Source organism: Asparagus officinalis, chromosome 2 (assembly GCF_001876935.1).
Source record: "Asparagus officinalis chromosome 2, Aspof.V1, whole genome shotgun sequence".
Taxonomy (NCBI): domain Eukaryota; kingdom Viridiplantae; phylum Streptophyta; class Magnoliopsida; order Asparagales; family Asparagaceae; genus Asparagus; species Asparagus officinalis.
Window position 1 is genome coordinate 25,400,692 of NC_033795.1, and position 17,493 is coordinate 25,418,184.

At 43.6% G+C, this 17,493-nt stretch overlaps 1 protein-coding gene across 1 annotated transcript; it reads right to left on the bottom strand.

Annotated features, from left to right (window-relative positions):
• On the bottom strand, positions 3,903-4,586 carry LOC109830967. The gene has a single exon (XM_020398317.1). It carries the CDS (start codon positions 4,584-4,586, stop codon positions 3,903-3,905), a length of 684 nt encoding a protein of 227 aa, XP_020253906.1.

Sequence of the window (17,493 nt, forward strand, 5' to 3'; positions counted from 1 at the left end):
ATCTAGGTAACAGATGGCTTGTTGAGTCCAAAACAAACCAAACCGACCCCAAACATTGGTCCCATAAAATGTGCAGAAACTAAGATGAGGTAACAAACCGCCAGAGTATATTTCTCATGTTTGTTTGATGAGAGAACGTGATCTCTTTACCGAAATCTTTAACAAAAAAAGAGCTATTCAATCACACGAGAACCATTAATTCAAGCAAAGCTAAAGCATATCACACTAGCCCTGTACGTAGTATTTATAAAGTTGGTCCATGACAATGATTAAAGTATGAGATGACAATATTAAAATGGAACAGGAGACCCCTTGAGAACAAACTTACAAGTGCAAACCCTCTTCATGATCTACAGTCATCAAACTTTGGAGCTAGCACCACCGCTTGGTTCTGATGGCAATATTAGTCTTTTTGCCTTCTAATTAACCTTTCGTCTTATCTCCACCTACCGTACTTCTCTTCCTCTCTCTTTTCATGTATATTTCATATATATTTTTCTAGTTAATAAATGATGGAATTTGAAGAACACAACCATCTACACAAATGAAACTTTTATTGATAGAATACTAGGGAGTACAATACTTGCTCTTACAAGAGCACCTCACTTTCACACAACTTTTTATTTTGGTGAACACTCCCACAAGCCTACACTACACACTCAAGCTTTCAAGCTTACTTCTTGCTTGCTTGCACAAATAAGAGCCCAAGACCCCTATTTATAGTTGTTTAAGAGGGCTAGGAAATGTGTAGAAGAGTTAATCCTAGCCATACATTAGTAAGAAGTTTCTAGAAGAATAAATACTAGCCATACACTTGTATCTTCCTAGAAACTTCTTGGTAGATATTTTGTAGGATGTTACTAGAAAGAAGTTCTAGAAAGTTGTTCTAGAATAATCAAAGTTGGTGAGGAATTCTAATACTCCCCCTCATCACCAACTTTTATTTCTCACAAGTCCAAGCTTCTTCTTAAGCTTCAAAAATGTTTCTGTCTTTAGTGGCTTGGTGAAGATGTCAGCGATTTGGTCTTCAGACTTGCAATATGTCAGCATCACGGTCTTCCTTTTAACTTGATGTCGGATGAAATGATATCTTGTCTCTATGTGTTTGCTTCGTCCATGTGCTACCGGATTTTTGGCAAGTGCGATAGCTGACTTGTTGTCGATGAGAATCTCTGTCGGTGCTTTTTGTTGGTGTTGCAACTCCTTCATTAGATTTCTAAGCCATATCGCTTGACATGCACCTGCAGATGCAGCAATGTATTCCGCTTCGCAACTTGATAGAGCAACAACTGACTGCTTCTTTGATGACCAAGAAAAGGCTGCTGATCCAATACTGAACATGTAGCCGGATGTACTTTTTCTTTCATCCAAGTCTCCCACATAGTCACTGTCGGTGTAACCGACTAGTCTTGGATCTACACTTTGTGAGTAAAATAATCCTTTATTAATGCTTCCTTGAACATACCTAAGAATCCTCTTGGACACCTTGAAGTGTTCTTGCCTTGGCTCCTCCATGAATCTGCTCACCAGTCCAACCGCAAACATTATGTCGGGTCTTGTGATGGTCAGGTACCGTAGGCTTCCGACTAAGCTCTTATACAAAGTTGGATCAATAGAGATAGTTGGATCAATATAGCTTCCTGGTGTGTCTCGCCTCAGCTTCACTCCGACTTCTGCAGGAGTTGCGACTGGATTGCAGTTGCTCATGTTGAACTTCTGAAGGATATCCTTTGCATACTTCTTCTGAGAGATGAAGATTCCTTTCTCTGATTGCGACACTTCTACTCCAAGAAAGTATGACATTTCTCCAATGTCAGTCATCTCGAACTCCTTGATCATATTCTTTTTGAACTCCTCGAACATTTTCGGATTGTTGCCGGTGAAGATCATGTCGTCCACGTAGAGACATACGATCATAATGTCTCCATCCTTCTTCTTGGTATAGAGAGAGTGCTCATACGGACTCTGCTGGAATCCGTTCTTCTGGAAGTATGCATCGATTCTAGCATTCCACGCTCTGGGTGCTTGCTTCAGTCCATACAATGCCTTCTTCAGCTTGTAGACCTTGTCTTCTTAATTTTTCATCACATACCCAGGTGGTTGCTTGATGTAGACTTCTTCTTCTAGATAGCCATTAAGAAAGGCTGACTTCGCGTCCATCTGATAGATCTTCCACCGGTTTTGTGCTGCCAATGCGATAATGAGTCGAATGGTGTCGATCCTCGTGACTGGTGCGGACACTTCTTCATAGTCAACTCCTTCTCGCTGACTATAGCCCTTTGCAACAAGCCTGGCCTTGTACTTCTCGATTCCGCCGTCTTGATTTGTCTTTGACCCACTTTACTCCAATGGGTTTATGGCCTTCAGGTAAGGTAGTGAGCTCACATGTGTCATTTCTCTTGATTGCCTCAATCTCATCATCCGTGGCTTTTCTCCACTTGTCTTCTTGAGCAGCTTCTTCATAACTGATCGGATCACATTCTGCAAACAAGCAGAATAGTGTGTAGTCATCCATCATCTCGACTGGTTCTGTATCGTCGTACAGATCTCTTAGACTTCTCGTCCTCCTTGTTGCTCCCCCTGAAGAGCTTCCTTCACTTGAGCTGGATGGTGATGATGTCGGCGTCGATGTTGAGGTTGATGGAGCTGGACTATTTGGTGGACTTTGTTCTGGTCTTCCAACCTCCTGCAAGTCATCATCATTATCTTCAAAGAACATACCTTTAATATTTTTATCTTCATCGGTCCATTTCCAATAATCTTCTTCATCGAACTCCACGTCTCTTGAAATGATCATCTTCTTTGTAACTGGATTGTAGAGCTTGTATGCTTTTGTCCTCCTCTCGTACGTACCCAATGAATATGCACTTTTCTCCTCGATCGTCCAACTTCTTTCTTTTCTACTCCGGGATGTGTGCATATGCAATACACCCAAACACCTTCAGGTGGTTGACACTTGGATTGATGTTGCTCCACATCTCCAATGGTGTCTTGAACTTGACGCTCTTTGTCAGATATCTGTTGAGGAGGTAAACTGTACAGTCCACGGCTTTAGCCCAGTAAGTCTTTGGCAGATACTTGCTCTTCAACATGCTTCTGACCATGTCAAGAATGGTACGATTCTTCCGCTCTGCTATGCCATTCTGCTGTGGTGTGTAGGCGACAGTGAGTTGATGAATTATCCCGTACTGCTTGTTGAAATTGTTGAATGCCTTCGAAGTGTATTCTCCACCTCGATCTGATCGGAGCACTTTGATGTGGTACCCACTTTGCTTTTCTACCATCTCCTTGAATTCTTTGAATTTCTCCAGAGCTTCGGATTTCTCCTTCAGGAAATAAACCCAAGTTTTTCTGCTATAATCATCAATAAATGTGAGAAAGTACCTATTTCCTCCAAGAGAGACGACTTCAAATGGTCCTGCAATATCTGTGTGGACCAATTGTAGCAGCTCTGTTGCTCTTCTTGACTTTCTAACTTCAAAACTTCTTCTATGTTGCTTGCCCTTCATACAACCTTCACATAGCTGGTTCGGATGATTGATTTGCGGCAATCCTTTCACCATTTTCTCCTTCCACAGAAGATTTAGGTCACTGAATGCGAGATGCTCGAATCTCAAATGCCAGAGCCAAGACTCATCCTTCATAATCATCTTTAAGCACTTGACAGTGTCAGTATGAATATTTAAGGTAAATAGTCTATTTCGAGACATGTTCACCTTTGCAATTACTTCATTTTTATTCTTGATAGTGAGGGCAAGGTATTTTAGATGTATATCATAGCCTCTTTCAAGGAGCTGGCCTAGACTCAAAATATTATTTTCATAGTGCTGGAACATAATAGATGTCAGAGATGTACCTATTCTCGCCCGTCTTTGTTTGGATCATTATCTTGCCCTTGCCTTTCACTGGAATCTTTGACGATCTCCAAAGGTGACATCTCCTTGTACTGTCTCGTTCAGCTCGGTGAAAAACTCCTTGATGCCGCACATGTGGTTACTAGCACCTGAATCCAGATACCAGATATCTTTATTCTTGTTTTCACTTTCCTGGTACGTCAGCAAGACTGTTGAAGTGTCTGACTGCTCCCTTTCTACAAAGTTACTTCTTTCTGCCACTTGATTTGATGTCTCCCAACATTCATTGCTGAGATGGCCGTATCTCTTACATTTGTAACACTGTGGCTGAGATCTATCCTCCTGGTAACTTCTTCCTTGTCCTCTTCCTCGTGTGCCATGACCTTGTCCTCGATCGAATGATCGTTCACGATCTCTATTTTGATCTTGATTTTCATGGCCTCCTTGGTACCGTCTCCTATGACCTTGCTGGAACTTTGAGCCACCTCGAAAGGAGCCTCCGCCTCTGTAGCCTCCACGTCCTCTTTGACTATCTTCTTTGATAGTCATCTTACTCTGCAAGGCTTGCTCTAGATTCTCCGCTTGATTTGAACTGATATTTATATCTTGTTCATAAGCTTGCAGAGAACCTTGCAGCTCATCAATAGAAAATTTGGAGAGATCTTTAGACTCTTGTATTGTCGGAATAATATATTTGAATTTAGAGTCTAAAGTCCTAAGTATCTTCTCCATAATTCTTACATTATTAATTGCTTCTCTATTTCTCTTCATTTGATTAGTTATTGTCTGAACTCTACTAAAATAGTCAGATATTGATTCTGTAGCTTTCATCTTCAAATTTTCAAATTCAACTCTTAATGCGTGGAGGCGTACCTTTTTGGCTCTTTCCGCACCTTGATAGGATTTTTGTAAAATCTCTCATGCTTCTTTAGAGGACAGAGCGTTGGAAATCTTCTCAAACGTAGATTCATCTATGCCTTGGAATATTAGGAACAAAGCTTTTTTGTCTCTTTTTCTGACCTCCTTCAGCTCATTCTTCTGTGTGGCAGTGAGAGTTACTTCTGCTGCAGGTGACTCTGCTTCAGTGTAGCCATTCTCCACGAGCTCCCACAAGTCTTGCGAGCCGAGCAAGACTTTCATCTGGATACTCCAGTTGTCGTAATTGGTCTTCATCAGCTTAGGAATCTGTGGCTGGATCATGTTCGCCATCTCGTACACGAGCACCTTCGATTGGCCCGGCTAGATCAAACCTTGCTCTGATACCACTTTGATGGAATTTGAAGAACACAACCATCTAGACAAAGAAAACTTTTATTGATAGAACACTAGAGAGTACAATATTTGCTCTTACAAGAGCACTTTCATATAATTTTTTATTTGGTGAACACTCACACAAGCCTACACTACACACTCAAGCTTTCAAGCTTACTTCTTGCTTGCTTACACAAATAAGAGCCCAAGACCCCTATTTATAGTTGTTTAAGAGGGCTAGAAAATATGTAGAAGAGTTAATCCTAGCCATACATTAGTAAGAAGTTTCTAGAAGAATAAATACTAGCCATACACTTGTATCTTCCTAGAAACTTCTTGGTAGATATTTTGTAGGATGTTACTAGAAGGAAGTTCTAGAAAGTTATTCTAGAATAATCTAAGTTGGTGAGGAATTCTAATAATAAATTCCTGACCATCTTGTTCGGGTTACTCAGAAAATGAAAAAAAAAGGAACAATAGGGATTCTTGATAGCTGATGATCGACAAGAAGCATGATGAATATCCTCAGCAGATAAAGTATGCATGGTTCCTCTCAGGGCCCGTTTGTTTCATTTTTTTTGAAGGAGAAAGTTAGAGGAAAGCTGTCAAATCTGACAAAAACTGTCAGTTTTGACAGGCTTTCTTGCAAAAACGCCTCTTTTAGAGGCGTTTTTGCAAGAAAGCCTGTCAAAACTGATAGTTTTTATCAGATTTGACAGGCTTTCCCCTTCCCATTTTTGCAAACAAACAGCCCCTCACCGTCGAATGCGTCCAGCAGTTGATGGGTAGAGAAAGCAATTGCCAGTAATTAATTATCAAGGAACTGACCAACGAAAAATCTGAAAAGGCAGCAAATTAATACGCCGCGCGCCTAATGCGTATTATGCTTTCTTATATTCTACTCGTAGGATTTCAGATGTTGTTCGTTGATCAATGGAAATATATTAAATTGCGTCAAAAAGGAATTCACCAAAAGCATGCCCTCTGTTGATCAATCATCACAGCGCTTGGTAGAGTAAGCACCGACCGAATGTTTTGTTTTTGTTTAATTAGAGAGAGAGAAAAAGCAGGTCATCTTTGCGGCAGATCACTCTAAAACAACGCTACAAGGCCTGAAAGTGGGCTATGATGCGGGCTACCGAGTCCTTTAGGCTAATTTTTTTATCCATATTATTGGGGTTTGGTGAGATTCCTTTCCGCAAATGGCAAGCTGCCAAGCAATAAAAAGGAAAAAAAAATAAAATAACCTGAGAAGAATTAACCTGATCGATGTTTTTCGCGCAAGCACAGTAATCTGTCCACGCACTAGACAGGATACGGAGATGTGGGCCTGTACTTCTCCAGAAAAAGATACGTGCACGGGGGGGACCTCTGGTCACTAATAGCTAGTGATCCCGGCCTGAGATCCTCGAATTCACGACGCGTACACGTGTTATACGTACTGAAAAAGGACAGCTGAAACCTCACCAGAGTCAGGACCATTAATTAAAAATGGGCGAGCCTGATACGTGCGTGCTGGGATCACTTTCTCCTTGCTTCTTTCAGCTGAGTGGCTACTCGTTACGGATCATGATGCTAAAAAAGATGAGGGAGGGAAAAAAAATTTAAGAGCGGAACGCCAGTGCGAGAAACGAGATGTAAAGGTCTCCCCGCATTCAAGTAGCTTATCAAAGATACGATCCTTTTGCTATGAAAAGTACATAATTGAAATTGGGGGTAGTATAAATTGTGTCGACCGTCACCTTCATCGGATAGGGGTGAGCAAACGACCGGCTGTGTCATCTTTTTCGGTTCGAATCTGACTGAAGCGTTCAATGTTCAGAACCGAAGTACTGAAGCAAACCGAATTAGCTAGCCCCGTTTGGGCTTGAACCCACTTAGTTAAGAAACTGGGCTGTTTGGGCCAATGAAGGACATGGATCAAGGAATTCAGTAATAAACATTTCTACTTATTGGTACTATTTGTTTGTTACATGCTATCAGAGCCTTGGTTGCTCACTACGTGTTCTTAAATTACTCAGTGAATTTGTTGGGCTGTGTGCAGCATTTTTTTTTGGTTTTCTCAAATTTCAAGATGAACGGAGGTGGTGGTATTTCTCAAATGACTATTGAGAAGCTTGTTGGCACAAATTATCAATATTGGCGATTGTGCATGGAGGCTTATCATCAAGGACAAGATCTGTGGGAACTTGTTACAGGCGATGATACACTCCCTGATGATACTCTGCAGCTTGCCGATGCAAGACGAAAATGGAAGATAAAGTGTGGGAAGACTTTGTTTGCTCTCAGAACTTCAATTAGCAAGGAGTACATTGATCATGTTCGTGAGATGGAATCGCCAAAAGAAATTTGGGATACTCTTGAAAGATTATTCACCCAGAAAAATACGATGCGACTGCAATACCTTGAAAATGAGCTTGCTTCTTTAACTCAAGGTAATATGTCCATTTCTGATTATTTTCTCAAAGTCAAAAATGTACGTGTGCAGAAATTTCAGAATTGGACAGTGAAGAACCAATAAGTGATAAAAGGCTACGACGCTATTTGATTCGTGGCCTGAGGAAAGAATTCATGCCATTCATCTCATCTATTCAAGGATGGACGAATCAACCATCTGTTGTGCGCAGCGGAAATTTCGACAGCACTTCGGCAGCACAACAAGAAAGATTAGATCGATAAAAATTTCCGTCTCACCAAGGAAACAAGAATCTGAAGCGGATATCTCAACCAAGTGAGATATCGGCTCTTCCTCTCATCAGTTCTAGGACTGACCTGTCGAGGGATCCTACAAGCTATTACAAATCACGACAAGAACACAACTTTTACGTGGTTCGGCAAATAGCCTACGTCCATGAGGCAAGGAGGGGGAGATCTACTATTAGAGGGAGAGGTACAATTGGGGTTTACAATCACTCAATCTAAACCTTCTCAAAACAAACTCTCAAATCCCTCTTAATCTCTCTCTACAAAGGGACAAAAAACAACTGCAGCCGCCAAGCAAAAATCCTTGCACTGCTCCTTCGCACACAAATCAGCCCCACAAAATTCCGTGCTCCAAGACAAATTTCCTGCAGCCGCAATTCTCCTCTCACGCTCTCAATTTCACACCTAGGGCATAAATTATATGGCTATATATATAGCCTAATGAATTCGTGGGCTTCAATCGGGTGGGCTTCAGCTTCATTCACATCTGTTTTCACTCACGTGGGTGGCCCCCGCAAGAAACACGTTCACAATTCTCCACCTCGGTGAAGTTTCTTCCAAAAAACTGAGCCGACACCAAATCAACCAAAAGTCCCACTTGTTGTGTCCAGTACGAACTCAATCCACAACAAGTCGAGAAACCGAACGAGAGTCCAAACAATCTCACCCCCATCAAAATCTATTAATCCAAACCGGCTGCATCATAAAGACTGCCTACGTATCCTCTTGCCCAAGGAATCAAGCCTCACGTAGTTCATCCAATGGCCTCGAAAGGCCTCAACACCGAAGAATATTCAAAAGTTCCAAACAATGACCAAACTTAATACCTGAAACAACTTTGGTCAACATATCTGTAGGGTTGTCATTCGTGTGGATCTTCTCCAACATGACGTCTCATTCATCCAAAACGTCACGAACAAAATAGAATCTGACATCGATATGCTTCGTGCGTGCATGATAAACCTGGTTCTTCGCCAAATAGATAGCTGACATGCTATCACAATATACCCAAAGGGTCTCCTGTGCAATCCCCAAGTTCTCCAATAATCCCTGCAACCACAAAGCCTCCTTCACAGCTTCAGTCAACGCCATATACTCTGCCTCCGTAGTGGAGAGATCCACTGTAGACTGAAGTGTGCATCTCCAACACACCGGTGCTCCTGCTAGTGTAAACACATATCCGCTAGTAGACCGACGCTTGTCCAAATCCCCCGCATAATCAGAATCCACGTAACCAATACAATCTTGTCCTGTCTTCTCATTCTTCTGAAATACCAAACCAACATCCACGGTACCTTTGATATACCGTAGAATCCACTTCACGGCCTCCCAATGACCCTTCCCGGGGTCGTGCATGTACTTAGATACCATGCTCACGGCCTGTGACTAATCTGGCCTTATACACACCATCGCATACATCAAGCTACCCACAGCATTGGCATATGGAACTTTGGATATGTATTCACGGTCCTCAACTGAAACAGGTGATATCTTAGCTGATAGCTTAAAGTGGGGAGCTAATGGAGTACTTACCGCCTTGGCATTGCCATCATAACTGAATTTCTTCAGTATCTTCTGCAAGTAACTCCTCTGTGTCAACTTCAACCTCCCCTTCACCCTGTCTCTCTCAATCTCCATACCCAATATCTTCTTTACTTCTCCAAGATCCTTCATCTCAAATTTGGATGACAGTTCCTTTTTTAACTTTCTAATAGCTGAAGTATTCCTGGAAGCTATGAGCATATCGTCAACATATAACAGCAAATAGATATACTCACCATTCTGTAGCTTGTGCATGTAAACACACGGGTCATATGGGCTCCTCGTGTACCCTCGGCCAATCATAAAGCCGTCGAATCTCTTGTACCATTGTCGTGGCGATTGCTTCAATCCGTAAAGAGACTTCTTCAGCTTGCATACCAAATCTTCCTTTCCTGCAGCTTTGAACCCCATAGGTTGTGTCACGTAGATCTCCTCTTCTAAATCTCCATGTAGAATGGCTGTTTTCACATCCATCTGGACCAAATCCAAATCCAGTTGTGCCACCAATGCTAATAAAATACGTATCGACGAATGCTTTACAATAGGTGAGAATACCTCGTTGTAATCAACGCCCTCAAGCTGTGCATAACCCTTGGCAACCAATCTGGCTTTGTACCGAATGTCCCCAATAGAAGATCCTTCTTTCTTTGCATATACCCACTTGCATCCAATAGCCTTCTTACCCTTCGGTAGCTTTGCAAGTTCCCAAGTGCCGTTCTTATGAAGAGACTGCATCTCCTCCTCCATGGCTTCCCTCCACCTATTCGAATCAGAGCTTGACTCTGCTTCCTTGAATGTAAAAGGAACCAAATCATCAACGACTTCTGCTGATAAAGCATATGCAACCATGAGATCGTTATATCTAGCTGGCCGACGAATGTTTCTTCTTGGTCTATTAGCTGTAATGGACTCCTGAACATGACCATGTTCCTGAGTCCCAACATCCACTGTATCCTCTAAATGCCCGGTTGTCATCCCATCTCCTCCCAGTGTCACATCTGTAGGAGCCTCAATGGATACAACGCTATCTGGAGTTGGTAGAGTCACATCATCCTCTACCTGCTGCGATATCCCAACTGTTTGGTCTTCCTCCACCTGCTGAGAAACTTGAGGCTTCATCATGTACGCCTCGTCAAATGTGACATCCCTACTAATAACTATCTTCGTATCCTGTGGATCCCATAACTTGAAGCCTTTAACTCCATCTCTAAATCCCACAAAGACTGCTTTCCTCACCCTCAGATTCAATTTACCATCACTGACATGGCAATAAGCAGGACACCCAAATATCCGAAGCGACTCATAGTCACTAGCTACCGAACCAGACCAACGCTCCAACGGAGTCTTCCCCTGTATCGCAGTGCACGACAACCTATTCACGAGATGGCTTGCATAAACCAACGCTTCGGCCCAAAAGGATCTTGACAATCCACTCTGCGTCATCATACATCGCACCTTCTCCAGCAAGGTACGGTTTAATCTCTCAGCCACCCCGTTCTGTTGCGGTGTCTCACGTACTGTGAAGTGTCGTCTAATGCCGTGATCCCGGCAAAACTGCAGAAAGGGATCACTCTTATACTCTCCACCGTAGAGTCTTCACCTTTCTACCTGTCTGCAGCTCCACTTTCTTTTTCCACTCCATAAAAATATCCAGGACCTGATGTTTATGCTTGATCGGGTATACCCAATTCCTCCTGGAATAGTCATCAATGAAAGTGACAAAATAGTTGGCTCCACCAAGTGATGTGTGCTTGGAAGGGCCCCAAACATCTGTGTGAATGCAGTCTAAAATACCTTGGGTATTGTGAATAGCGGTGCCGAATTTCACTCTTGTCTTCTTCCCAAGTATGCAATGTTCACAAAGCTCCATCTTGCAGGTCTTTGCACCCTTCAATAGCCCCTACTTCGCCAATACCTGCAGGGACTTATCACCAGTGTGTCCCAATCTCATGTGCCATAAATTGGTAGTATCTTCCTCTGTGGTAATCGAAGCTGCCAGGCCCTCAGTTACTGTCTTGCCCTTCAAGTAGTAAAGGTTATTTTCCCTGACACCTCGCATCACCACCATGGACCCCTTTGTGACCTTCAGAGTCGCATTCTCCAAGATCACCTTATAGCCAGCTGCCTCCAAAGTTCCAAGCGAAATGATATTCTTCGTCAATTGAGGAACGAATCTCACTTCCTTCAGCTCTCGAGTCACCCCGTCACACATCCGGATCTGTACTGTACCAATACCACCAATAGGACATACATGATCATTACCCATGAGCACGACATCCCCTCTTTCCAACTCCTCAAAGCTGGAGAACCAATCCCTCCTAGGGCAAATATGGTATGTGGCACCAGAATCCATCATCCACTCCGTAGAGTCAGCATAACAAACTAACGGTAGTGCAGAGCAGGAATAGCCTGAAGAATCTGTATCTGAATTGTCGTCACTAGCCTTGACAACATTCACTTCCGAAGCTTGTACAGCTTTCCCTTTATTCTTCCCGTCTTTGTCTTTCAACTTTGGGTAGTCGTTCTTCCAATGTCCTTCTTCTTTGCAAAAGCGACATTGATTCCTATTAATATTTCTATGGCCACCTCTTGACTTCGATCTTGAGCGATCACCTGGACGACGGTTTGGACCACGGCCGCGAACTGCTAATGCATCTCCCGATGCCTTCTCGGAGGGTTCGCCATCACTCTTCCTCAACTCATAATTCACTAAAGCTGAGGTCACCTCCTTGTAGCTAACCGTAGTTTTTCCATTTATCATAGTGAGAACGAATGTACCAAAATCATCCTCCGGCAACGAACACAATAGTAGCATCGCCTTGTCTTCATCCTCAACCTTGATATCTACATTGGCCATATCCAAAATTAGCTTCGTGAAGTTGTTAACATGCTCCCGAATGGAAACTCCTCTCTTCATCTTGAATTGATAAAACCTCTTCTTCAAGTGAAGCTGATTCTCAATGCTCTTCGTCAGATACTTCTCATTGAGTGTTTTCCACATTCTCTTCGCCGACGTCTCGTTCATTACGTCATAAATGAGATCCGGCGTCAAGCATGACCGAATTACTCCACAAGCCCTGCTATTCATTTTCTTCCAAACCTTGTCATCCATATCAGCGGGTTTCTCTTGTAACTCAAGAGTCTCCTCCAAATTTTGTGCATCCAAGGCGTCCATCACCTGACACCTCCACAAACCAAAATTGATCTTGCCGTCGAATTTTGGAACATCAATTTTTGTATTATTGATGCTCAGACTCTGTACCGCCTTCGAAAGAGACGATCCCGATGTGCTTGTTTCTCCCATGTTGTTGATCTAATTCTTCAAATAGGAATTCTTCAGCGAATCCTTCGAACAAGCTCCCAAGTTAAACCCGGAGCTCTGATACCACTTGTTGTGCGTAGCGGAAATTTCGGCAGCACTTCGGCAGCACAACAAGAGAGATTAGATCGATAAGAATTCCCGTCTCACCAAGGAAACAAGAATCTGAAGCGGATATCTCAACCAAGTGAGATATCGGCTCTTCCTCTCATCAGTTCTAGGACTGACCTGTCAAGGGATCCTACAAGCTATTACAAATCACGATAAGAACACAACTTTTACGTGGTTCGGCAAATAGCTTACGTCCACGGGGCAAGGAGGGGGAGATCTACTATTAGAGGGAGAGATACAATTGGGGTTTACAATCACTCAATCTAAACCCTCTCAAAACAAACTCTCAAATCCCTCTTAATCTCTCTCTACAAAGGGACAAAAAACAACTGCAGCCGCCAAGCAAAAATCCTTGCACTGCTCCTTCGCACACAAATCAGCCCCACAAAATTCTGTGCTCCAAGACAAATTTCCTGCAGCCACAATTCTCCTCCCACGCTCTCAATTTCACACCTAGGGCATAAATTATATGGCTATATATAGCCTAATGAATTCGTGGGCTTCAATCGGGTGGGCTTCAGCTTCATTCACATCTGTTTTCACTCACGTGGGTGGCCCCCACAAGAAACACGTTCACACCATCTATTGTCGAGCTGGAAAATCTGTTATCTAACCAAGAAGCTTTGGTTAAACAAATGTCTGGCAAGTCTTCCTCTAATGCTGAAGATGCACTTTTTGTCAAAGATAAGTCAAGGACAAGGAATGTCCACAAGTTCTCATCAAGCAGTGGTAAGCAGCAAAAAGCTGAGGGGGAGCAGTCGAGCACTTCCAAGTTAACATGTTATCGGTGCGGAAATGTAGGACACATAATTGTTGTGCGCCGCGGAAGCCCCAAATAGACAAATCAAAAGCACACACAAGAACAATAGTAGACCACAAGAGATCATAAGCTACCAATCACAGTAAGAACACAAGATATACGTGGTTCGGCAATGTGCCTACGTCCACGGGGCAAGGAGGGGGAAGCTTTACTAATGAAATCAAAGGGGAATACAAATTAGGGTTACAAATCTTACCCAAAACCCTCAAACAAGATCACTTGATCTCTCCAATAGACTCCAACAAAAGAAGCCCTAGAAAATCCCCTTTGGCAGCTCAAAATCTCCCTTGCATAAAACCCTAGAACAGATTTGGGGTTTATATACAAGTTACAAAGAAAACGGGTCTGGAAAACCAACTTAAACCCAAAACCCGATAGTCGGTCGACCGCAGCACCACTGCCGGTCGACCGCAGGCCGCCCGGCCCGGCCGCCCGCCCTCCATCCAGAAGCCATCCAAAATTCCAGAGAGTTCGTCGGTCGACCGACCCGGTCGACCGACACCAATGCTGAAGCCCAGTGAGTCTTGTGCACGAATGCGGTCGACCGGACCGGTCGACCGCCACCCTGTTTGCCTGAATCTTCACCTGTCAACCTCCCTCTGCTGCTAGTTCCACAAATCTCCACCTCGACGAGCGTTTGCCAAAACTGAGCCGACACCAAAGCACCCCCAATCGACTTCAACCGGCTGCATCTGCAAGACTGCCTACATATCCTCTTGTCCAAGGAATCAAGCCGAACGTAGTTCATCCAAATGGCCGCCAACGGCCTCAACAATGAAGAATATTCAACAATTTTAAACAGTGACCAAACTTCACACCTGGCACGACTTTGGTCAACATATCAGCAGGATTATCCTTAGTGTGGACCTTCTCCAACGTAACATCACCATCATCCAATACATCACGTACAAAGTGAAATCTGACATCAATGTGCTTCGTGCGTGCATGGTAGACTTGGTTCTTTGCCAAATAGATAGCTGACATACTATCACAATATACCTGAATGGTCTCCTGTGCAATCCCCAAATCATCCAATAAGCCTTGTATACCATCCTGCCCTGTCTCATCACTCTTCGCAAATATCAACCCAACATCCATGGTACCCTTAATATACCGTAGAATCCACTTTACGGCCTCCCAATGCCCCTTCCCGGGGTTGTGCATGTACCTAGATACCATGCTCACGGCCTGTGACAAATCTGGCCTAGTACACACCATAGCATACATCAAGCTACCCACTGCGCTGGCGTATGGAACCTTGGACATGTAGTCCCTATCCTTCACTGAAACTGGTGACATCAAAGCTGAAAGCTTAAAGTGGGGAGCTAATGGAGTACTCACCACCTTGGTATTACCCTCAAAACTAAATTTCTTCAGCATCTTCTGTAAGTAACTCTTCTGTGTAAGCTTCAATCTCCCCTTCACCCTGTCTCGTTCAATCTCCATACCCAATATCTTCTTAGCCTCTCCCAGGTCATTCATCTCAAATTCAAATGACAGCTCCTTTTTCAATTTTCCAATAGCTGAAGTGTTCCTGGAAGCTATGAGCATATCATCAACATACAATAACAAATAAATGTGCTCACCATCCTGTAGCTTGCGCATATAAACACATGGGTCATAAGGGCTCCTCGTGTACCCTCGGCCAATCATAAAGCTATCAAATCTCTTGTACCACTGTCGCGGTGATTGCTTCAGTCCATAAAGAGATTTCTTCAATTTGCACACCAAGTCTTCTCTTCCTACAGCTTTAAACCCCATAGGTTATGCCATGTAGATCTCCTCATCTAAGTCTCCATGTAGAAAGGCCGTCTTCACGTCCATTTGGGCCAAATCTAAGTCTAGCTGTGCCACTAATGCCAATAGTATCCGAATCGATGAATGCTTCACAACGGGTGAAAACACCTCGTTGTAATCAATGCCCTCAAGCTGTGCATATCCCTTGGCAATCAATCTGGCCTTGAACCGAATATCCCCAATAGAAGATCCCTCCTTCTTAGCATACACCCACTTACAACCAATAGCTTTCTTACCCTTCGGTAGCTTTGCAAGTTCCCAAGTGTCATTCTTCTGAAGAGATTGCATCTCCTCCTCCATAGCATTCCTCCACCTAATGGAATTAGGGCTGGACTCTGCCTCCCTGAATGTGGCAGGAATAAGATCATCAACGACCTCCACCGATAAAGCATATGCCACCATGACATCATCATATCTAGCTGGCCGACGAATCTCTCTCCTCGGTCTATCTGCTGCAATGGACCCCTGAGCATGACCTTGCTCCTGAGCCCTACCATCCACTGTATCCCCCAAATGCCCGTCTGTCATCTCAACTCCTTCCTGTGTCATCTCTATAGGAGTCTCTATGGGAATAGTGCCAACTGGAGTGGGTGGAGTCACATCATCCTCCACCTGCTGCGATATCCTTCCTGTCTGATCTTCCTCCACCTGCCGAGGAACTCGAGGCTTCATCATGTATGCCTCATCAAATGTGACATCTCTGCTAATGATCATCTTCTTGTCTTGTGGATCCCATAATTTGAAGTCTTTTACACCTTCTCTAAATCCCACAAAGATAGCCTTCCTCGCTCTCGGATTCAACTTCCCATCACTAACATGTAAATAAGCTGGACACCCAAATATCCGAAGAGTATCATAATCACTAGCCACAGAACCAGACCAGCACTCCATAGGAGTCTTCCCCTCTATCGCAGTGCACGACAACCTGTTAATGAGATGGCTTACATAAACTAACGCCTCGGCCCAAAAAGATCTAGCCAATCCACTCTGCGTCATCATACATCTCACCTTCTCCAGCAAGGTACGGTTCAGCCTCTCTGCCACCCTATTTTGTTGCGGTGTCTCTCTAACTGTGAAGTGTCTTCTAATGCCGTGATCCCGGCAAAACTGCAGAAATTGATCACTCTTATAATCTCCACCATTGTCTGAACGAAGAGTCTTCACCTTTCTACCTGTCTGCAGCTCCACTTTCTTCTTCCACTCCATAAATATATCCAGGACCTCATGTTTATACTTCATGGTATATACCCAATTCCTCCTGGAATAATCATCAATGAAAGTGACAAAATAATTTGCTCCACCAAGCGATGTGTGCTTAGAAGGGCCCCAAACATCTGTGTGAATGTAGTCTAATATACCTTGGGTGTTGTGAATTGCGGTGCCAAACTTCACTTTAGTCTTCTTCCCAAGTATGTAATGCTCACACAGATCCATCTTGCAGGTCTTTGCACCTTTCAATAGACCCTGTTTTGCTAATGACTGAAGGGACTTTTCACCTGTGTGTCCAAGCCTCATGTGCCATAGTGTGGTAGTGTCCTCCTCTGTGATAATAGAAGCTGCCAGACCCCCTGTAACTGTCTTGCCCTTCAAGTAGTATAGGTTGTTTTCCCTGACACCTCGCATCACCACCATGAATCCTTTCATGACCTTCAAACTAGCATCCTCTAATATCACTCTATAACCGGATGCCTCCAAAGTCTCAAGAGAAATGAGGTTCTTCGTCAACTGCGGCACGAACCTCACATCTTTCAATTCCCTAGTCACCCCGTCATGCATTCTGATTCTGACTGAGCCAATCCCACTAATAGGACAAACGTGATCATTCCCCATGAGCACTACGTCTCCTCTCTTCAACTCCTCAAAGTTGGTAAACCAATCCCTCTTAGGGCAAATATGAAATGTAGCTCCCGAATCAAGCATCCACTCCGTAGAGTCGGCATAACAAACCGACGGCAGTGCGGGACAAGAATAACCGGAAGAATCTGAATATGAAATGTTGCCAACAACCTTAGCAACATTAACCTCTGAAGCTTGTACAACTTTCCCCCTTTGCTTCCCGGCTCTATCCTTCAACTTTGGGCACTCATTCTTCCAAT

Coding starts and splice junctions, on each gene's coding strand:
- LOC109830967 (XM_020398317.1), bottom strand. CDS start 4,586: ATGGAGAAGATACTTAGGACTTTAGACTCTAAATTCAAATATATTATT.